This window comes from Sinocyclocheilus rhinocerous, unplaced genomic scaffold, assembly GCF_001515625.1.
Source record: "Sinocyclocheilus rhinocerous isolate Xijiao unplaced genomic scaffold, SAMN03320098_v1.1 scaffold166, whole genome shotgun sequence".
In the NCBI taxonomy this organism is placed as follows: Eukaryota; Metazoa; Chordata; class Actinopteri; order Cypriniformes; family Cyprinidae; genus Sinocyclocheilus; species Sinocyclocheilus rhinocerous.
The window spans coordinates 1,055,548-1,079,656 of NW_015633186.1; the positions used below are offsets into that span (position 1 = coordinate 1,055,548).

The window sequence follows — 24,109 nt, forward strand, 5'->3', positions numbered from 1 at the left end:
TGTCATCAAAATGATTTGGTATAATCACCCACAATTGAATTCCCGAACAACAGGTATCCGAACGTAAGATAATATGACAGTGTTTGTTATTGCGTGTGTAGTCTGTGCACTCCGACACTTTCCAATGAAAAGTGACACCAGCACCTCTTTTGCCTCCTTAAGCTTTAAAATAAACATGTAAAACATGTAAAATATTTAAAAAGGCAAAAGTCAATAAGACTTTTATGAGATTCGATTTTAATAAATACTACGTTAATATAAACCTGTAATATTGGTGCTTGTTGAGCATAAGATAAATGGTAAAACTGTGTAAACATCAAATGGAACTGAAACAGGAATTTGCATGGGACTAAAAAAAAACTCAAGGGGCTCTGGCACCTCATTGTTGAAGTCCACCACACAGTCTAACTATATCAATATTCAAGTAAACAGTCTAAAAATGGCACTAAGCTGGCTGATTAAGTGACTCTGGAGGAGGAATTAAAGAACAAAAGGAGGCTACTCAGTAGAAAGGTTACTCATCACTTAGCAGACAAACGGAAAAGGGGAGATGAAGTCATCAGGGCTGATATCAGAACCCATTGCGCTGGCTGATTTGACTCAGGAATCAGGAGAACAGCTGAAGTGGTTCACAGAAAAAGAAGGTCACACTGTGACACAGCTCCTGGAACGGCACAGTACATTAAGACAGTGCAAGACTCACACTGCTGTCTCACCCGAGAGGACCAGACGCTTCTCAAGACGAGTTTTCAGAGAGTAAAATATTAGATGAGCATTAATACTGAACTACGCTGGAATAAAAGATCTAAAAATCTGAAACTGGGTAATAATGGTTGGAGCATTTGTATCTAGCCCCATTCCACTTGTTTACAGACTGGAGAGGAGGGGGAAAAAATCTAACTTTATTAGCAATGCAGGCATTAAAAAAATCATCAAGGTAAACACGAAATGCTCTACTCAAGTACCTAGTAGAACGCAGAAGTACATAATGATATTTTTGCATTCTGAACAAAGCACTCAGTTCTTTTAAGCAAATCAGAAACAGCATTGTTATTATTTAAAAAAATAATTTTACTGACCTTTTAATATCGCTTGTATCAAAGATATTTATCTCGCTGACAATTAATACTTTTCTGTTTCCTTTTATTTTTGTATATTTGTCTGTACCGGTACTGTTTATGTTCTTTTTGGACCATGTTTGCTGATCAAGTTTATGCTGTATAAGAAAACTAAATTAAATAATAAAATTAAATAAATAAACAAATAATTTCTGTGAACTGAAATAAAGCTGAAATACAAAATGCATAAATAAACATATTAGATGAAAAAATACAATTGGAACTGTTGCCTTGCCAACTAATTGAAATAAAATAAGTTGAAGTACTAAAATTACTAAAAACAAAAATTGAATTAAATTAAATCTATTTTTTAAGTTATATTTATGGGCTTTTTACGCCTTTATTGTGAGAGGACAGTGGAAAGCTGACAGGAAAGCACTGGGAGGAGAGAGGGGAGCAGGATCGGCAAAGGACCTCGAGGCAGGATTCGAACTCGGGCTGCCGACTCACTAACCACAATGCTATGGGCGCCGACAAATTAAATCTATTTTTTAAAATGTAATACATGTTTAAATAAAAATGTTTTTTTAAAAAGTGCATAAAATTACTAAAACGGAGAATGTATCAATAAAAGTTCATTTTAAAACAAAGTATAAAAAAATAGTATACCAGTATACATTTAATACTAAAATATTTGAAAACAGTGTAGCCTGATTCCTGAATATCAGTCAATTATTTTTAAAAGTTCAAAAAGACAAGTTATCAGTTAGAATCAGTCTAAAACCCTGTATAAAGCATTAACAAAGACTGAATTTATTTATTTTTTTTACATATGTGAGCAAAATGAACATTATAACTGAAATATAACAAAATGAATCGTAATCAAAAAATAGGAATCAAAGAGAGAAAATAAAATCTTCTAATTCGTGACCGGCTTTTTGTTTTGCTGTCTCTCCGTCGCACTTCCGCGTTCGTCACTTCTCACCGGCGTGTGTGCGACGCGTACGTCCTACGTCATCCGCCCGGAACGGCTTGCACGTATGACAGTAAGCAGAAGTGAGAAAAAAGTATTCATAATATTTTAAATATGGATATTTTTCATACAAAAACGCATCGATTCACTACAGGAGCCGTGTGAGGCACGTTTTATTATGGATGCGCGTGATTTATTTGATTACTTTTGGACTGTTGAACAAAAACACCCACCTACTCCCATTCTAAAGCTTGGAAGAGCAAGGATCATTTTTAATATAACTCCGATTGGATTCGTCTGAAAGAAGAAAGTCATATACACCTAGAATGCTTTGAGGGTGAGTAAAACATGGGCTAATTTTCATTTTTGGGTGAATTAACCCTTTAACACCACTTCCACTAAAAGGCACTCAAATCAACGCTGTGTTAATGCCCAATATGACTCAATTGGAGGTAAACCGTATGGGCAAAAAGAGTTTCAACCTGCTTTCCACCCGCACCAGCTCGTTTGATACAGCCACGACGCCAAACGTCCAGTTGCATTATTACAGAGACTCTGTCTGCAAAGAGGACGATCTCCCATGTGGTGGCCAGGTCCTCTGCCATTCCCCAGTCACAGCTATGAGTGCTGAACATCTGAGGGTAGAGTTTTTTGGGCATGTTGATGAGCAAAGAACATATGAGCAGAGACAGGTGGGTGCAGGGAAACAGCTGACTGACTGACATACAGACACACAACACAGTTCAGCACAACATAGGACGTCTCTTGTCTGCCGCCACATATGCTAGCCTCAGCTAAGGAGAGAAAGATAAGGGATGAAATGGGACTGGACTCGAGGACAGTGACGTCTACTCTGTCACAATGTACAGCCTTGGACTCAGCATGTCTTTGAAAAAGGCAGTTTTAATGGGCACTGGGAGCATATGAGGTCTCCAAAGCTAGAAACTAAACCAAACGCAAAGCTGAATTACTCAAACTTCAAACTGATGCACCCTTGACGACTCTTCAAATCAAAACTAGATGAGCGAGAGCCCTTAAAACAACCACAGCGCAAAGTGTTCTGCATGACAATGAGCTGCAGGGCCTTGTATAAATCTCCCTATTTAAAGTTTACCCGACGTGCCACTGTTTCGTTAGCGAATTTCCCATTCAAACTTTGCATTTAAATAAAAATAAACAATTGCAATAAGTCATAATTATGTTTAGTCAGTATGTAAATGCGCACTGCAGTCATTGATATGGCAACCAGTCTTTACCGGCGTGTTCATGTTACATGGAGGGTGACCACATGCTGTGTCCAGTGATTGTAATACATCTGGCTTGGGAACTAACAACCGAGTACAGCAAAGATCCATATGCGGGAGAAAGCAGGTTTGCATGTTTGTGTAAATTCAGGCAATCATCTGGCAAATGAAGGTTTGATGACACTTAAGTGCTTCAGCATGAGTCAAGAGTTCATGCAAACTCATGTCATGTTTCAAATCCACGACACAGTTCTCGCAAATGAGAAATGCTATCGCCAGGGCTGGCTGAAGCATTCATGGTCTTGACATGCCCAGAGACTCATAACAATAACATTTCGCTAAACTGCTTAACAATTGACAATGTAGCCTGGTCTGCAGCAAAATATAACCATCTAAATTGTCGTTTATAACCTGTCTATCAGATGGCATAAACCAATATGTTTTAAGATATAACCTATATTAAGTACCTTGTGCCTTAAAATGACAATGTAATTTCCATTGAGACCTCTTCTTGGCTTGAAGTGACAACACACCAAATGTCAAATTTTAAAAAAGTTGATTATGACCAGAAAACTGCCAGTAGGTCAAATAAGTAGCAGACTACTTATCCAGTCGGAATATAGCCTCAAGTATTTCATTTTAATAGTTAAATAGAAACGTTTCAGTTTCACAGTTATGATTTTTAAAGAGTTGACAATTTGTCTTGCACTTCAGTTCGAATTCAATTGTTCATCTAAAATTATCAATAAATCATGATTTGTATTGTGATATAACATTAAAAGGCTCATACCAATGTCTTTAAGTGTTTTAATAGTGTGTAGAAACCCACCCAGTGCGCTTGGTGATGGTGCCCAAGGTCATCGGCTGCTTGATTTGAGCCAGTGGAAGCACGACCGTCAAACTGGGTAATGGAGACAGCCGTGGGTTACCCATGTTGTTGTTGGTGAAGTTGTTAAAGGATTCTTGACTGGTGAGTTTGGCTATGAAAGAAAAGGGAGAAAGAAAAATGAAGAATGTGAGTTTGTATTAACATAAAAAATTCGATAGGTCACATATTTTTTAAGCTAATACTTTTTTTTTAGCAAGGATGTATTAAGAATGATCAAATAAGAGTAAACAAAACCAGTCTTAAGTCGCTGGGGTATATTTGTAGCAATAGCCAAAAATACATTGCATGGGGCAAAATTATTTATTTTTCTTTTATGCCAAAAATCATTAGGATATTAAGTAAAGATCATGTTCCATGAAGATATTTTGTAAATTTCCTACTGTAAATATAAATAAAACTTATTTACTGTAAATAAAACTTAATTTTTTATTAGTAATATGCATTGCTAAAGACTTCATTTGGACAACTTTAAAGGCGATTTTCTCAGTATTTTGATTTTTTTGCACCCTCAGATTCCAGATTTTCAAATAGTTGTATCTCGGCCAAATATTGTCCTATCCTAACAAACCATACATCAATGGAAAGCTTATTTATTCAGCTTTCAGATGATGTATAAATGTAAATTTCAAAGTTTTACAAATTCCCTTATGACTGGTTTTGTGGTCCAGGGTCACATTTATACATTTTACGTGAGATTTCAATTTGTTTTAAACTTTCGATTCATCAAAGATTCCTTAAGTCTTAAGTCACCAAATCACATATTAGAATGATTTCTGAAGGATCACTGATGACTGAAGTAATGGCTGCTGAAAATTTGGCTTTGCCATCACAAGAATAAATGACATTTTAAAATTTGTTAAAACGGTTATTTTAAACTACAATAATATTTCACAATGTTCCTGTTTTTCCTGTATTTTTGATCAAATAAATGCGGCCTTGGTGAGCATAAGCGACATCTTTCAAAAACATTAAATCAATCATAGATATGTATATGTAGATGCCTCATTAGCAACTGTTTCTGGGCTGCGATATGTAAACCATCCGCCATTTTTGGAACAGTCTGCGAACCTTTGAGCACGTTGACTGTGTGCGTCTACAACAGCAAGTTATACGCTTGTATATCTTTGAATACTCACTGATAACTATGGTCAATGATGTCAAGTTGACCGTTCCAAAATGGCGGACACGTCAACGTATCTGGAGCGGTCGAATAGGATCATATTTATGAAATCAATAGCCTGTTAAGTCTTTACTGATATGTGGTATAAAAAGAGTTTATAAAAATAATACTGGACGGTCAGCCTTCCAGTCATGCTAAAACACACATACTTAATTCATTAACATAGCATATCCTCTTAAAGAAACAAACCCAACAGATACAATGTTTCGACTGCTCTCCCCTTAATTATCCACTTTTAATCAGTTTTCATTTGTTTTTATGTGTTGCCTTTCATTCCAACTAATACAGGAATCAATTTGATATACGCTTCCATGCACTTCTTAAAAAAAGCAAAAACAATATAGTGCTACACAAATATTCCACACAAAGTTGAAGTGCTGCTTTTTGTGTTTTTAACTCCATTATTTTTTTCCCTTTCAATATACAATATTTCAGACCAGCCCAATAATCTCAGCGAACATTTTCCTTGCTTCCATTGTAATATCGCCAGGAAGAGGGTATTCAGGGGGTCGGAGAAATCCCCGAGACACAAAACAATGATTATCTGAGGGCAAAAGTGCTGAGAGCGGCCGTGCCACAATGTTGGAGGGGTTTTAGATCATTAGCCAGCCTCTCTGTGTCTCTCTAATACCCAGAAACGCTGTCTTTGTGCTTAACCAAAGACAGGCCATTTAGGCCTCATGGCCCTCCATAAAGGCCTGCTTTGGCTGGAGACATTACACAAACCCCTGCGCCATTCCACACAGGGCCCGGATCTCAAGGGCCCTTCACATTTCAAAACCACTACACCCCAAGCGCAGCCACCTTTTGTGTGCAAGAGCAGCAGAAAAGAAAAGGAATTTGAACAGGAAGCAGCCTGAAAACCCATAATGGTGCTTCTGATGGACAAAGACGAGGAGCAGAGGAAGAAAAATCTTAATGAATTTAGCATCTTTCCAAGAAGGACACACTCAGTCTCGGCGCACTTTTTAACCCCCACTAAATCAAACCCTGACTCGCCTGCGGACACGCACGCAAACAGCCGGCGTCACGGCGGCAAAGCTTAAGCCCTCCAAAAGCAGACGCCTCGCACGGGATGATGTGAAACTCAGCCGCCGCATGACGTCAACCCGAGTGTGGCAGGCTTGGCCGAAACCCTCAAGAATGGCACGTCCGAGAGCGGCAAGGCGCCTGGCCAGTCAAAACGATACTGCTTATGGAGCCGTCATTTGATTAATGACTCATGTGTGATGGCCTGCGCAGTGATACATGACAAGCCAATGGAAAGAAGATCCATCAATGCAAATCCACAGCCGTCGCAGGCCTAACTCCAAGAGGCCGGCAGGGTCACCCTCTGTCACCTGACCCTTCTGTTCGAGCTCACTCCGCTCCATTTGCATTTTCTTCTAATGGCACAGACCTGGTCGCCCTGTCACTGATATCTTGTTTTTCTCCCCCAAGCTGTTCTATTTGCATCTGATAAAGCAATGAACACAAGCGATCCATCTAAGCTGACGCTTTCAATTCGTTATTTGCTTCATTTGCACACATAAACCTAAAAAAACAACATTCGTACGCAAACATCGTCCCATTTTAATCGCATCACCACCAAAGTGAATTAAAAAAAATGCAACCTCAACGACCGCCAATGCGAATAACGTTCCTGGGGACAGAATATCGCAGGACGTTCCAAAGTGTCAACCACTGAGAAATCGCCTGGCTTTAGGAGCATCTGCGGAAGACTTGAATTCCTAGAAAAAAGTTACACTCTCCCAGTTTGGGAATACTTTGATATACTCTGTTTCACCCATTCGTGTCTTTCGCGCTCGTCCAGGTTTCCCAGACATGCTCCTGTAAGAGCGTAGTTCACAGGAGGTAGGGATTAGGACAGGAGGGGAGGGGAGGAGGGGAAAAAAGAGGGATGAGTGGAGAGGAAAAGGAACAATTGCGGTACCGCCGCACTCAGGGGGAAGGCGCTGTCATGTCAAGTCTGCCTGTGCCAATTCCCAGAGCTATCATTATTAAAATACACACTTTCAAAGGAGGAGTACTACAAGTGGAAGTGGGGGGGAAGTAAGTAAAAGGAGAGGCCAGAAAGCGCCGGATAAAAGCAATCCCGGTGGACAAAGTGAAAACAAATTAAAAGAACCATTATAAAACACAGATGCTGCAAAGAAAATAAACTTCACAAGATTTACTGTTTTCAGAAGAAATCAGACATTGGTGGAAAAGTAATTTCTGGTTGCCTCTGCTTTTACAGTATCTGCTTGCTGCTATTTTCAGGCTTGCAGTGGGGTCAAGCCAGCCTATGTGAAAATGGCCAACTGCCAGTATTTTCCCCAACCGCCAGTGAATGAGAGTGCTTTTAAAGTGACAGCAGAGCTTTTTTTCTTGCAAAGTTTTTGGGTTGTGCGGCATCCGCTTTAATGAGCAGAAACATTGTATGAAACTTCCTGCTATTACCAGACATCGTGCCGTATGAGTATTTTCACCGTAAGACTTCAAACTGCATTATAAATTGGTATGTTTTCGGTTTCCCCTCGTGTGCTGATTTCACTTCAGAAGTCGCCGTATGATTACAAGCCATTACATCATAACCGAAATTATTCACTGCTGTATAATAGCAATATACGTATTTCTCCAAAAAAAAACACACGAAAGTATTCAAGCATGTAATTTATTAACCAAACTACATCCGAACGTCTTGCTACGAGGCTGTCTGAAATCAGATCCAATAGTTTACAACATGTCAGCGTTTACAGCTCATCAGAGGAGCACCTTGGTGACAGTGGGAATCTACACTCTTCAGTGGCTCAGATAACAGCCTTACTGAAACCATATGTGAGCGAGTTTGTTTGCAAGGCGATGTGTGTGTGAGAGGATGTTTCACCTCAGACGAGCAGACTTTGCAAACGGTGCATGAGAAGATGAACAGGAAGGCATCCGCAGACTCAATCAATGCACCTCGGCATGTGGCTCTGATCAGGAGCACGTAATCTGATAATGTCAATTTACTTATGGGTAAGTGGGAACCGTATTCTCTCCTCCCAGTCATGAACGCTGCAGTGTCATTTCAGACATGTTTAAATGAAACCCTATGCTGGTCTGTCAGAGGGGAAAAAAAGGAAATGTTTTAGTGAATAAGCTCAATTCAAAGCACCAGGATGTCAATCAACTCGCTGCCTGATAGCGTCGTAACAGCTATAGACACTGAGGGGCACACGGCACCCCCAATATTCAAATTAGTGGTTGAGGAATATGGGTTTACAATGGTTGATTCCTAAATTATTACATTTAATGCTGCTCAGATAAGAATCAGCGATATCACTCATAAGAATAAGCCAAAAATAAGAATCACTACACGACTAAACAAACTGATTTATAATAAATAAACATGTGAAAAAGAAACAAATATTAATAAAAACTATACTATATTAATACAAATGATAATTAAATAATTTGTATATTTTTAATATTTAAATATATATATATATATATCTACATGCATTAAATAAAATGTAATATAAATCAAATTATACAAGGCCCACTTAAAAAATTTTTTAAAAAGAGCAGCGCAATTCCAGTGCTGCAGCAGCTGAATGAAAAGGAAATGTGGGAGAATTTACTGACATTAACTCATTAATGTAATTAAAATATCTAGTATCCAACCACAACATCAACCCTGCAGAACTGCCAAAGTTCATAATTACAACCAAAATTACAAACTAAAGGTGGTTTTAACTGGTAGAACCCTGAAAAGAGTCTGTGTTAAATAATATCAAAGCATCTACAATAAGACATTAAAAACCAGACATTCCATCATTACTAGTCTTGATTTGACAATATGGCAAAAACATGCATATCCAACAGCTGTTTCAGCCACAAAATAGGCAATGTAATCCATTTATTTGCTTACCATAAAATTATACTGTGCAACCAGAAACATATCAGTGTTTTCATTTCCTCAGTGCAGTTTGTGGTTTTGGTTACACATAAAAAAGCCTGACAAAGAAAAACTACATTTACTTCATGTAAAAGTACTCAACCACCAAAGCTTATAAAGCACATCTTAATTAGATAAAAATATATAAACACAATATAGAGAATTATTAATAATTCAAAGAATCATATCAGACTTGCTGACAGCAAGAGGAGGAATGCTGCATTGCATCAGGGTACAGAGAAGATTTCACTGTGGGACAGTGCAGGGTCTCAGGTCATGAGAAGTGTCAAAATCACATTTCCTCACAGTGGGAAAGGGCAGCACATCATCATTTTAAAAAATTAATAATAAAAGAATGATATTCACAAATGTGAAATTAAATAATTTACACACAAAAAAGTGAAAAATCTAGTCAAAGACGACCAATAAAAAGCCATAACAAATCATTTATCTTTAAGGCATAAATCGGAGAGGAAGCATTGCTGTTTGCTTTTAAGAGGAGGTCATTCATAAAATTCTGGACAAATTACAGAGTAACTCCGGCCCTTTTGCTGGATTAGATTCATATCAAGACAAAACGTAGTGGCATGATTCAGGCCTAAGTATATTTCCTCTCTCTGCCAATGGAGTGAAATAAGGTCCTTCATTTGAAACTGGCCCGTCAACAAAAAGCTGAGAACACAGCGCCACACAGAGGCCTGGACCAGTACTGTGCTCAGCAATAGGACAAGACTTTGTAACCAGAGTAATAAATCTTCAGGATAGGGAGTCTGAATGAGACTGTACATGATGCAGAGTTGTGGTATGTTAAAACAAGAGCGGCACTTTGATGCCTGGGCTGATTGCACATCTGTTGTTTTGTGAGCGGAGGAGCTGAGCTTTATCTTTGAGAGCCGGAGAGCCGCTGTGAAGCTCTGGTGGAATTTAAGAGTGTGTGTGTGCCACAAACAAGGGAGGAGGCAGATTGTGATTACAGAGAGTGTTTGCTGGCCCTGCCCGTACAGATCAGATCAGCTCATCTGGCTGCATGTCCGACAGACACACAGAGACACACGTTTACATTCACCATGCCAGGGGAAAGACAATGCTGCAAGAAAAAAACTGGGAAAACAGAAGAGGAAAAGATTTTCTAAATCATATTTAAGATCAACATTAAGCATTAAAATTAAAAAAATGTCCAGTAAAATGGAATATGATCAAAAAACAAATACGTATGACTATATAAAGTGCAACTGTTTAAAACTGCTCTATCTTCTGGGAACAAAACAAGCATATATATATACACACACACACACACATTGCCGTTCAAAAGTTTGTGATCAGTAAGATTTTTTATGTTTTATAGTCTATATATAGAAAATATTACAAATCTTACTGATCCCAAACTTTTGAACGGCAATGTGTGTGTGTGTGTGTGTGCGTGTGTGTTTGTGTGTGCATATATATATATATATCTATATATATATACTTTTTAAACATATTTTACAAATATTTTCAATTACATTTTAAAAAATTAATAATAAAAGAATGATATTCACAAATGTGAAATTAAATAATTTACACACAAAAAAGTGAAAAATCTAGTCAAAGACGACCAATAAAAAGCCATAACAAATCATTTATCTTTAAGGCATAAATCGGAGAGGAAGCATTGCTGTTTGCTTTTAAGAGGAGGTCATTCATAAAATTCTGGACAAATTACAGAGTAACTCCGGCCCTTTTGCTGGATTAGATTCATATCAAGACAAAACGTAGTGGCATGATTCAGGCCTAAGTATATTTCCTCTCTCTGCCAATGGAGTGAAATAAGGTCCTTCATTTGAAACTGGCCCGTCAACAAAAAGCTGAGAACACAGCGCCACACAGAGGCCTGGACCAGTACTGTGCTCAGCAATAGGACAAGACTTTGTAACCAGAGTAATAAATCTTCAGGATAGGGAGTCTGAATGAGACTGTACATGATGCAGAGTTGTGGTATGTTAAAACAAGAGCGGCACTTTGATGCCTGGGCTGATTGCACATCTGTTGTTTTGTGAGCGGAGGAGCTGAGCTTTATCTTTGAGAGCCGGAGAGCCGCTGTGAAGCTCTGGTGGAATTTAAGAGTGTGTGTGTGCCACAAACAAGGGAGGAGGCAGATTGTGATTACAGAGAGTGTTTGCTGGCCCTGCCCGTACAGATCAGATCAGCTCATCTGGCTGCATGTCCGACAGACACACAGAGACACACACAGAGAGAGAGAGAGAGTAAACAGCAGACATCTGATGGTTGTAAATGATTCAGCACAGGACTCAGTGACTCTGACACACGCTTTACCGGCACACTCGACACGAAAACAAAAATTATAATCTGCTCTAAAGGCACTACAGCCCAACAGCAAACAATAAATAGAAGATGAAAGAATATTTAGTCCCATATTTCAAATGCCGATATCTGGATTTTATGTTATACACAAATACAGTGGGCTCCAAAAGTCTGAGAGCACTAACGAGGAAAAATCTTTAATCTATATTATAATATTTGAGTGAAAAAGTTAAATAATTTAATAAATTATTTTCAGAGCAAATTACAAATTTTCTCTTATGTTCACCAAGGGTGCATTTATTTGAAAGATTCATACTGTATTTATTCAGTATAGTAAAATTGTGGAAATATTATTGCAATTTAAAGTAACCGTTTTCTATTTTAATATATTTTAAAATGTAATTTATTCTTGTCATGGAAAAGCTGAATTTTCAGCATCATTACTTAAGTTTTCAGTGTCACACGATCTTTCAGAAATCATTCTAATGTCCCTAATTTGCTTAATATTTTTGTGGAAACAGTGATACATTTCCCCCCCCCCATGATTCCTCGCTGAATATAAAGTTCAAAAGAACAGCATTTCTTTGAAATGATGCATCCTCGCTGAAGAAAAAAAACAAACAATCAAATTTTGGAACGTATATAACACGTGAAAAAGTGAACAAAAAGTATTTAAAGAGTTGAATGAATGCCATTTAGATTTGATCTGTGTCAAATTAATAACCACAGCGTTGAGCTTTTCAAAACAGTTTGCTCCAAACAACATTGTGTCATCAGTTCTGCAAAAGCATCCATGCCTGGCTGTTTTTGCTTTAAGATGATGAATGGTGTAAACAGGCGTAGTTACTGATAAAACAAGCCTGAAACCAAAATAAGCTGTATGCGGACATTAAATGGCTCAAAGGAAGTATCCCGTTATCCCTAACTCAATAACAGCGAATTAACAGCTTCCTGTTGCACCTTGTTTTTCCTTTCAAAACAGTCAATGAACATACGCAAAGAAGAAGACCACCAAGTTTTTTCAAACCGACACTGAATTTCCTGTAAGCTCAAAGCTAATGTGACCGCCTCAGTCCAGACGGCTCTTTCCATCGCACTCCTCACATCCTCGCGCATGACCGACACCGAGCTTAACCGCTGCACAGCATGGCTACCAAAGCCACATGTACCCTAAACACTCCTGTGAATGGAAACCATACAACAACAGTTATGGCTTCAAAAAGCATTTTCCTTTGGCTTTTGTTCAGTTATAGGTAGAAAATGCAGATGGACAAAACAACTTAGCAGAAATCAGCACCTAAACGAATGAATTAACTGTCTCTGTTAGCACTGAACAAAGAAGGACTTGTTGAATTATCTAACAATGCCATGAACCTAATTGCGAGGGGATGTGTCTCCTAAAATAGATAGAAAAAAATCCACAATTAAACTAGGAGAGAAGAAAGCCCGATTGTGGTTTCTATTTTTACAGAGTGCCAGCTCTGAAGGATGTGTACTTCTCTAGTTCCTTCCCTAAATCAGAGAGTTGTCACAGGAGACAATTGCCAGTCTACTGTTGTGGCTACTGCTCTGCAGCTTTTCTTATCAATCATTTATTTCTGCCGCCTCCGTTCACGCTCATGGACCCAAAATTGAACAAAACCGACGGAAAAGCAAACGGAAAGTGACGCTGATAGCCTTTTCTCTTTTCGTGTCTGATAACTAATCATAGCGGAAAAGGATTTAAAAGTGTGACAACCACAAAAACTATTTTGCTGATTTTACGCTGACGTAAAATGTAGTTTCCTTGAGAAGGAAAATGCAGAAAATGTTATGTATTTGTAGAAATCCTATTGTCTTTACATTGTTTAGCAAATCAACAAGTGCAACAGTTTGGGGCTTGTAAGATTTTTTTTTATTTACTTTTTTTTTTAGATTTTACCCTTTTTAGCCTTTTCTCTTTTCGTGTCTGATAACTAATCATAGCGGAAAAGGATTTAAAAGTGTGACAACCACAAAAACTATTTTGCTGATTTTACGCTGACGTAAAATGTAGTTTCCTTGAGAAGGAAAATGCAGAAAATGTTATGTATTTGTAGAAATCCTATTGTCTTTACATTGTTTAGCAAATCAACAAGTGCAACAGTTTGGGGCTTGTAAGATTTTTTTTTATTTACTTTTTTTTTTAGATTTTACCTTTTTTTTTTTTTTTTTTTTATACTTTTATTCAGCAAAGGTTAATCGAAATTAATTAAAACTAACAGTAAACACTTACATAAAAAAATACCATTCCAAATAAATGCTGTTCTTTTGAAGAAAAAAATATACTGCATAATGCTTTACACAAAAATATTAATCAGCACAACTGTTTTCAACATTGATAATAATAATAAATGTTTCTTGAGCACCAAATCAGCATGTTACAATGATTTATGATGGTTCATGTGACTGATGAAAATTCAGCTTTACCATCACAGGAATAAATTAAATTTTAAAATATGCCAAAACAGAAACAGTTGTTTTAAAATGTAATAATATTCCACAGTATGACTGTTTCACTGTATTTTCAATCAAATAAATACAGCTAATTGTAATTTAAATTGATTAAAATAATTAAGAAATAATTTTGCTGCAATTCAGTTTATTAAAGAAATGTGTCATTAGTAAAACAAATGTTTTATTATCATAAGTTAGGAAAGGTGAATGTTAAAAGTGTGACTGTAGTGCACTGAAATATGTTTAAAAATATATTAAGAGAACAAGAAATAAAACTGAATGACTGGTTTGAAAATAAAGCAAACATCTCCGGCAGGATATGCGAGTGGCTCAAGCATTCCAGCTCCAAGTATGAGCCCATAGGAGAGGCCCTCGGGGACCACGCAAAAGTGCAGACCACTTTGTCTCCCTTTCTCCCCCACACCGTTTCATCTTAATTCAAAAGCCACATCCTGCTATCCTCCCATCTTTTGGCTTAAGGAATTATGGAATGATCCTTGAGGTTATAAAATCCGGACAGTCCAAGGTTTGCCTCCAAGGCATACGAACTGCCTCAGACTTCTGTTTCTTAGATTCCCCCATCCTGTTCCCAGTACAAAAAAATGTCACCTCAGAACCCTGTTGTCAAAGTGTCTCATCGGGCTGAAGCAGATAGGACTAATTGTTGACAGGTGCTTCTAATGCCTGGCTTTGAAAAGTGAGTCTGATTTACGACAGGGCTTCTGAGGCCCACTTTCATGGCTGCTGGTAACCATCCCTACACGGGACGCCAAACATTCCGGCCCTGTGATGTCACAGCTTTGCTCAACTCAAAGTGAACAAAAGTTATTTATATTGTCTTTAAGACAGTCAAAAGTCACTCAAATTAATTATATGATTATATTAAAGAAGAGGAAGAAGAAGGAGAATATAATAAATTATATATATCAAAAAATATATATTTTTGTATATATACAGTGATGGCCAAAATTATTAGAGCAAAAAATGCTTTTTATTTTTTTTTTATTAGGGAAAAAAAAAAGCTTTTAAGTCAGTTATTTCTATCTTTTGCTGTAGTGTGCCAGTAGGAAATATCAGTTTACATTTCCAAACATTCATTTTGCCATTAATTATAATAATCCAGTGAGATTTTTGTTTGCACAAGGAGTCTGACAACAGCCAGTGCTCCACACAGAGATCTGATCTCATCATCATCCAGTCTGTCTGGAATGACATGAAGAAACAGAACAAACTGAGACAGACTAAATCCAGAAGAACTGTGGCAACGTCTCCAATATGCTTCAAGAGACCTCCCTACAGCAAAAGACAGAAATAACTGACTTAAAACCATTTTTCAGCTGGTGAAAATACTAGTGTTCTAATAATTTTGGCCACCACTGTAGGTTTAAAAGTTTACATTTTTACTTTAAAAATGTGGCACTTATACACTGTTAAACAAGCAAAATGCAATGCAGCAGTCAAATAGATTATTTTAATGCTTAGATCTGTATTCAGATCTGGATAAAAGCAGCTTCTAAAAATATTACATTAAATTAATAATAAATAAATAAATAATAGTAAATTATATTTATATAGTCCATAAGATTTCAATTTTAACTTTAAAAATGTGGTGATGCTGAAAATCAGCAAGACGTAATGCAGTAGCCAAAACAGATTATTTTGATACATTATTCTGAGGCTTCTAAATTTTATAAATAAATAAATATTGTTTACATTTACTGATTTACATTTACTTTACTTAATTTAGTCAACTATTTTTTGAAGCGTCAGTATAGTGTCATTTGATATATGACTTTGGGTGACAGAGAAAGTGAGGCTCTCTTGAGCCCTTTGGGAAGCTCTGCAAACACCCCGCGGCTGACTGGAGTCTCCTGTGTCCGTATCAGCGGGGTGCTTTCGGTGAGCACGTGGGTATTGATTAATCAGACCTCTGCTTTATGGAGTAGGGAGTGCTGATGGGCAAACAACACTGACAGGCGTGCCAGCTCCTGTGGCAATCAGCATAGAAATGAGAAGTGTGTGTGTGTGTGTGCGGGTGGGTGAGTGGGTGTGTATGTACGTAACAGTCAGACGTGGTCTGTATAAGTGTTTGCAGCCAGGGACAGTGTTTGACAAACATCACAGTGTTGTGACAGAGGTCAACAGGCTCAATCACAAGGTCTGGTAGGGTGACTCAATTAACCCCTGAATGGCCAGGATCTACATGCTCCATTTCAAATTCTAGTAAGATGGCTATTAGCTTAGTGACAATGAATTCAAGAAACGTAAATGCATGAAAAATGTAAATATTACATATTAGAATTTCTATTTAATTTAATATGTTACTAAAAATATATAAAAAATAGTCCAGAGTAATTAAAGGGGTCATATGATGCTGCTAAAAAGAACATTATTTTGTGTATTTGGTGTAATGAAATAATTGCATCATATGACCCCTTTAATTAAAAATTGACAATTTTCCATCTCAGTAGGTTTTCAACAGAACGACTAGTGTTACTAACTTATGAACGATTGCAGAAGTGCAAGAGGTGCATAATGTTTCCCAAAAAAAAAAGTGTTTGCTAACCATGTAGTGGTGATCCAGATGGGCTACTAGAGAGGCCAGGAATGGGGCTACACCGGCCGCCCTGTTTGCTGCTCAGCTCTTGCTCGATCTCCTCCAGTCCAGCACTCTTCTGGAAACGGCTCATGCGATTGACCACACGTGGAGACATGTGCGTGCGTGCACATGGCGCTCCACCATACGGATTGATGGGAAAGACATGAGAGGTACCACGAAGAGTACTGATCACCACCCAGCGGCAGTCATGGCTGAAGCAGATGTCCTGCACCTAGAGCAAGGGTAAGAGAAGACAAAGGAAAGAAGCTTTCAGCTTTGAGTTGGTTCAGATTTTAAAATGAACAATCACCATTAAAATGTATGAAATCACCATTACAGGAGTGTAGGGTCTTGAGTAAACAGCATGAACAATACAGTAATGCCTTTCCTTCAAAATGTGGCTTAAAGTCAGAATGTAACAGAGGTAGCGGATCTTCTTTTGTATTGGGACATTATCATTCTTTGCTTGGTTGGAACAGCAGCTAGACTAATTTTTTTCCCTATTTGCTTTTCCGTTTCTGCCATGGGATGACTGAACACCTGAGAAGAGATGATGCCAACCCCTCCAAGGATGATGACAACCCTGAACCAAGATACAAAACTACCGAATTTTTCTATAAGTTTGATCACAACATATAATCATTGCTGTTAATAGTGTTCACCGTTTCTTTGAATTCATGTCATTAACTAATTGCATGATTTTTACTGTGCATTTCTGCTAAATGGACATCACCTTGACATAGTCACCACTGATAAACTACTCCTAAATGTAATGTAGAAACTTTCATTTTCTGTAAAGCTGCTTTGTTTGCAACGATTTGTATCATGAAAAGCACTATACAAATAAACATGAATGTAAAAAAAAAATGTAGTGTGGACTTGGTTCTATCCATTGGTTGTTGATTGGATGAAAGCAGATCTGAAAGCAAGCTTTCAGTGGAAGAGGAGGACTAAATTACTGCAGAAGTCTGCCACACATCAACAGAGTAATATTTGAATTAAAATTACTAGGATAAAAACATATACATATACACACACACACACACACACACACGTGTTAAATGGATAAAAAGTGATAGTAAAGACTTATATTGTTAGAAAAGATTTCAATTTTGAATAAATGCTATTCTTTTTAACTATTTATACTATTTATTCATCAAAGAATCAAAAAAGTATCACAGGTTCCAAAAAAATATTAAGCAGCACAACAGTTTCAACACTAATAATAAATCAGCATATTAGAAGGATTTCTGAAGGATCATGTGACACTGAAGACTGGAGTAATGGCTGATGAAAATTCAGCTTTGCTTCACAGAAATAAATTATATTTAAAAGTATATTAAAATAGAAAACCAATATTAGAAATTGCAATATTATTTCATAATATTACTGTTTTTTCTGTATTTTTGATCAAATAAATACAGCCTTAATGAGCAAAAGAGACTCCATTAAAAAACATTAAAAATCTTACTGATCCCAAACTTTTGAATGGCAGTGTGTACATATTAAAAAATGAAATGTATGCATGGATGAATCATTCACAATAATATCAATAACATGCATTTAGTTTTAATTTCATTGCAACTTTAAGGAATGCAACCTGACTTCTGTATGCATTTTCTCTGGTGCTAGTCATAAGAAAGTTTCTGCCAAAGATAAACAGAAAAAATCTCTAAAAAATGTGTTACGAAGCGCTTGAGAGGAATGAGAAAGAGGTGTTTATAATCACGCCTAGGCGCTGGGAAGAGGTTTTGGAACTGATCACCAGATCTTGGGTAATGGCATGAAAAACCTGAATATCTAACCTGGCTTTTGTATTTAAACATCTTAAAATAGATGAACCATGAAACTGCAACAGTGTGTCCCGTGCTTCTTGTGTTTACCACTCTTATGTTCAGTCTAGGCTATTTTTAAATTGTTGGTCTGTGTATACATGCATCAGATGGCCGTAGAATCACACCGTTTTCAGCATCTTGCGTCATGAGCATAGTTTTACATGACAGCGTCTTGAAATACTATTCTGTTTTTGAATACAAGAACGTGCCCTATGTGAATGAAGCTCTATGAAACTGATGGTAGACCTTCTCCAAGACATGGTCCAGAGACCATACACTTGGCTTTACCATACAGCACTCTGCCGTCAGCAAGGTTCAGCTAATGGCTTTTTTACGGCTCTTTTTATGGATAGCCATCAGCTACTGGAATGCAGCTGTCTGGAGTTCTGTCTGATTCTAGGTCATTCTGCTCTATCTGTCTCAGATCAGTCTCACGCTGAATACGCCAACTCAGAGATGAGCAAATGAATTAAGATCAATGACCATTTCCTGTTCGGGGACGACACCACTCCAGAGATTTTCACCTGGAGGTGTACAAATAAGATTTAGGTGACCAAAGACAAGGACTGAGATCTATAAATTAGTTAATCAGACATAAATCAAATGAGCTGTTTGGTCAGTCATGTGCTGCTCAGAACAGCTAAAACGGTGTATGGCTTTAGGCAACGCAGCCTGGTGGGTTATTTACCTTCACGCACACTAAGGTCAGTCCGGAGCAGGCTGGGAGTCAGTACAAGCACAGTCAATCAGCCAGTCAGATAAGGCCGGGTGCCTGCGCCCGCCCACAAGGCATTATCACTCCTTTTATTTGTTCTGCTCAAGATAATGCGTCTTGGAGGGTGCTTGCTTTCTGCAGTTTGTGCTGTTTACAATGCCAGATCAAAGCCAACGCATGGCCAGGCAGCAAACCTGGCATGAGTCGGTGACAGATTAACCACCTTTCTCATCTCAGCGGAGCTGCAGGCCACCTCGGCCCTGTGCTCACAGAGGAGGGAAAATGAGAATGTTTTACACGCTCGGTTCCAGCTCTTTGCCACGCCTGGAGGTGCCGGGTAAAGTAATCACACCTTCAATATAAGGAGCAGGAACGAGAAGAACTTAAGCTTCACCCACGGACCAGTAACCAGCCTGCAATTCGGCCTTTTTCACCTGGCTCAGAGTGCACTTGAAGGGTAAAGGGACAAAGAGAATTGGGAAAACATAAAAAAGGAAGAAAAAAAAAAACATACACTAATGGGCTTAATAAATAAGTGCAATAGGAGTTAAAAACGACAAGTCTTTCTTATAGACATAACACTTGACTGTGCTTCAGTTACATGGCACTCATATGCGAATAAGGTACAGTTTTTCTTCCACTGCAGTGTTAATATTTGTCATGTAATGAAGGATTTAAATTGGGAGAAATATGTCTGGCATGCTTTTAGACATCGAACGTGTCAGGGAGACTGCGAGAGTGTGAGTCTATGAACTAGAGCAGAGATCAGGTTTGTGTGCATATCCAAACATGACACTGGCCGAGTAAGTAAGGGTCTAGGCCCTTTCGGAATAAATATTAGTTCTACTTAAGCAAATAAAACCTTACGATTTGCTAACTGAAGGAGATATTGTTGTGGAACAGCTGCAAGGCTAAATGGATGAAACAGCATTTAGAAGAGAGGAAAACTAAATCACTGCAGTTATTTCCCAAACTGATTTGTGCAATAACCCAATAGATCACAAAAGTAAATTAAACTTTAAAGCACCCAGATAGATTACCAAGGCTTGGCAGACGCTAATGATCAGATCATGTCCTTAGATGTCCGCTTCAACTATTCAACCCGAGTAACGTTACATAAATACAAAAAAGCATGTGGATTTGACCATCTTGTTTTGGTTTAAAATATTAACATACATAAACAAACAAAAATAAATGGATTGGAGAATGATCAATATGTTTGATCAAATATATTTTGAGTAAATAAAAATAATACAAAATAGAATATCTATTAAAGTGAAAAAAATAATTAAATTAAATTAAAATGATATACAGACCAAATCAATTTAAAGAATAAAATAAAATAAAATATAAAATAAAATAAAAATCAAGTGACTTGAATAGAGATGTGCTGTTACTTCTCCAAGCAATCAAACCTGCCAGGTGATATTAACGATTCTAGTTTTCACAGCAGTAAAGAAGTAATTGTGTTCTAGTTGTAAATTGTAAACTATATTTTACTACGCTTAAGTGGGGCAAAAATGCAACAAACATCTGGCTAAATGGATGGACAAATTACAAAGCCCAATTCTGTTTCAAATAACACCATTAGTTGTTCTACATTCGTAATTTATAAAGCTGGGATGAAATGGGAAAATTACGGAGACTATATTCAGTTCTGCCAAGGGCCTATTTCCCGGGATTTAAGAGAGAGTGGTGTAAAGTCACAAGCGCGACCATATTGTCCCAGTGGGAATATCCTCTCGTCCATGACCTCATAGCCTAAGATATCATAGGTGTTACAAGCCCCAAGCTTGAGCCCCAAGCTTGACCCCAAGCAAGAGTAAAAGCTCCGGTCAGGAGCATAATCTAAGCTCTCACCAGCCGTCGGAGGTATTTTTAGCAACTTTTCTCTTTTTTTTTGCAGCCTTGGTGATTGAAAACACATTGGAAACACTAATAGTTTCAGGTCTTCGGATTCCAGAGTGTTGAAAACTGAACATGGGAGCCACAGGGGAGGAAGTTTTAGAATAAGCAAAGACTAACTGCTGAGAGCACAAATATTTCACGTGGATCCACGTAAATTTGTTTTGAACTGGGGGCAAAAGTTCTCCAGGTACAAAAAAATTCATGTGCTGTGACTATGGAAAAGCCCTGATGCTCTTAACCTTTAGTTGGTGGACAGTTGAACAGTAACTAGATCTTCAGATTACAGTTACACTCATATTTTTCATGTATACTGCAGTAGCAAGGGACTATGTATCTCATAGTCATGTTTAAGAACAATCAGATGGGTCATACCAGCACTTTTTGTCTAACATACACTGCCCTACATACTACAAAAAAGCCAGAGACAACAGAACCGTGTTCTGGAGCTCAGTGGTACCAAGTCTTATGTCTCTTGACAGTATTTAGAAAACATGCAGGGATTCACCGACGATGAAAAGCATGTTCAAATTGCACATTTCTAGAGCCATACAAGCACAGGCAACCGTAAACAGTTGTGGGTGGCCCACAAAGACTTTAAATGATTATGCTAATGATTAAAAGAGTCCGGAAAGGCAATATTTCATCTCAATAACTCCCCCGAAAATAGCCTGAGTGTACATAGGCATGTGCGTGTGAGCAAGGGATGGAACGAGGAGCTTTGAAGTTTGAATTAATATCCCACACTGTCCATGTATTACTTGAATGCAAGACAGTTTCTTTTTGTTGTTGATACATCTTCCATTTGGAGGATACATGTTTATGAGTTTGTACCATATGTGCTGCTAAAGGACAGTGCTGAAAGTAAGGAAAAGCTTTTATGTAAATGTGTGTACATGTGTGTTCTTACCTTAGCCTCAGTCTCTCCTCTGTGAAGCGTGTATAGATGATGAACCGCACTCTGGGAAGATGCCCATGGGTGAGTCAAGATTTGGAAAACGTGGAAGTCATGGCCAAGGGTGTCTGCAGTCACCAGTAACATACCTGTAGATCAGAAAAAGAAAAGTGCCATTTATTTCACCATAGTGCACCTTCTTAGCACAACTAAAGTATTTGTGACACAGGAAGTGATGAATTAAGGGCTGTGATTAAAAAAGTGACATAACTAATCACAGTTTTCTGAGATGAACTGCAATTTATTGCAATGATAACATAAAAAAATCAAAAGTTTTGGAGCAGCATGATGAAAGGCACATACTTAAGAAAATATAGCAATAGAAATTGGGATAAAACATTAGCACAGCCTCAGGAAATGGAAAAAATATAATTTATATATAAGTGGAAAATAATATAATGCTTGATTAATATGGATCATTCAAAGCAACCAATGCAGCATTTATTTCCTGAGGCTACAGAAATGTTCCTCCATGCTTTTTAAGTTTTTAGGATTTTCCCAGCCCTAGTTAAATTTTCTTGGGGTTTACCATGTGGATTTGGGAACTGGTGATGGGATCAAAATTAATTCAGTCTTTCTGAATTGTGGCCTAGTAATAGTCCATGTTCATCTATCAATGAAAGTGGCAGGAAGTGCCACTCGAAATATATATATAAATCTCATTTGAACATTTACTTGCTTTAAGTGCACCAATTCTGGGCTTAAACTGAGAAGAACATACTGCAAGTCAAAAACGATGGCACCCAGACTGCCGTCAAGTACTGAGCATTTCATGAGACACGTTTACATGGTTGTAAAGGGTAATCGTACAATTTGTGTTCTAGAATTAACTGCATGCCAAGATCTTCCCTCAGCTGTCCGGGCCAGAGAGTATATGGATCTGTTTTAAACACAACCGCAGGAGAACCCAAGTGGAACCTCTGATGACAGGGCTTCTCATTTTCCCACTTTTATTTGAAGTTAGTGAAACTACAGAAAGTATAAGCTCTTACTGTAAACAACACACTTAAACCACACCAGAAAAAAAAAACCCTGAAGCGAACCTTCATGGCAACGCAATGCCGCATACAACTTATTCCTAAAAACAGTGTGACAGCTCTACAGGCTATTTTCCACACACATGAAAGTCTGGTCACTACCGCTTTGGAAAGTTTCTCCAACACTACGATTAAGATGGATTTAGCCGCTGGCTCTCGATCTCACTGTTGTAATTTAAGATGACAATAATTAGTGATTTTCCAATGCTGAATCTCTAATGCCGAGTTCACAGAGGGGTTTAATTTGTGGCGAGCATTTATTGGGTGGTCTGACAAATCTAAAAAGGAGGATATCGTCGGAAGATCAGACGAACTCCTGCACACATGACAATGGAACAGCGGCTGTCCTAGATGAGCTCATCTGTCCTATTTCTGCCCGCGTTATTTTCGTTTTCACACTTAGGAATAGCATCTACTTTAGGTGTGGCTTTGCCATCTCATTGAGCGTTAAGACAGGAAGCAAGGGGGATGGGTTGTGGCAGCGAAGGAAGGGTCACGCTGAGATTGCGCCTACGAAAAAGAAAAACAGAGTCGACCAGTGAATTAGACAGCGGTTAGCTATTTATGCTGTATCAGAAGACTAAACCAAGTTACGGCCTGGCCATAAACTAACCCACGCCCCAAATGAGGTGCCAAGCCACAAGAAGCATTTGCGTCAACTGGGAATACATGGAAGAGAGTGCCTTCTAATTATAGAGGTTACAAACGGAAGCGCAGAGTGATTAGGAGTTTAGGCGCTGCGGTATGTTTATCTGGGAGCTTCCTATCCCTCACCCCGCCGCTCTCGCGCTCACCCTGGCTTTGACAGATGAGGCCTGGCCAGCTTGTTGGGACACAAGTTTGCTGATGGTACACTCTGTTCTCCAAAAGCCAGTGGAGAATGGAAACCGAGCGCTGGGGCTTTTGTGGCCTTGTTGAAATACAGGGCCTCGCAAAGAGGCGTCAGTTGGTTAGCCTGTGGGAAGCTAAATTAAAAAGAGAGCTTCTCTGTGCTGGTAAGCAGCCATAAAATGTTAAGGAA

The 24,109-nt window shown here is 38.1% G+C and overlaps 1 protein-coding gene across 3 annotated transcripts in view; it reads right to left on the minus strand.

Annotated features, from left to right (window-relative positions):
* bcas3 (BCAS3 microtubule associated cell migration factor) overlaps positions 1-24,109 on the minus strand; it is a 232,095-nt gene that overhangs the window by 162,033 nt on the left and 45,953 nt on the right. For all 3 annotated transcript variants that reach the window (XM_016556989.1, XM_016556988.1, XM_016556990.1), the window contains exons 14-16: positions 22,007-22,140; positions 16,609-16,873; positions 4,105-4,255 (exon numbers count right to left, since the gene is read on the minus strand). In XM_016556989.1, the coding sequence (XP_016412475.1) occupies positions 4,105-4,255; positions 16,609-16,873; positions 22,007-22,140 (550 nt within the window). The remainder of the gene's footprint in view (positions 1-4,104; positions 4,256-16,608; positions 16,874-22,006; positions 22,141-24,109) is intronic.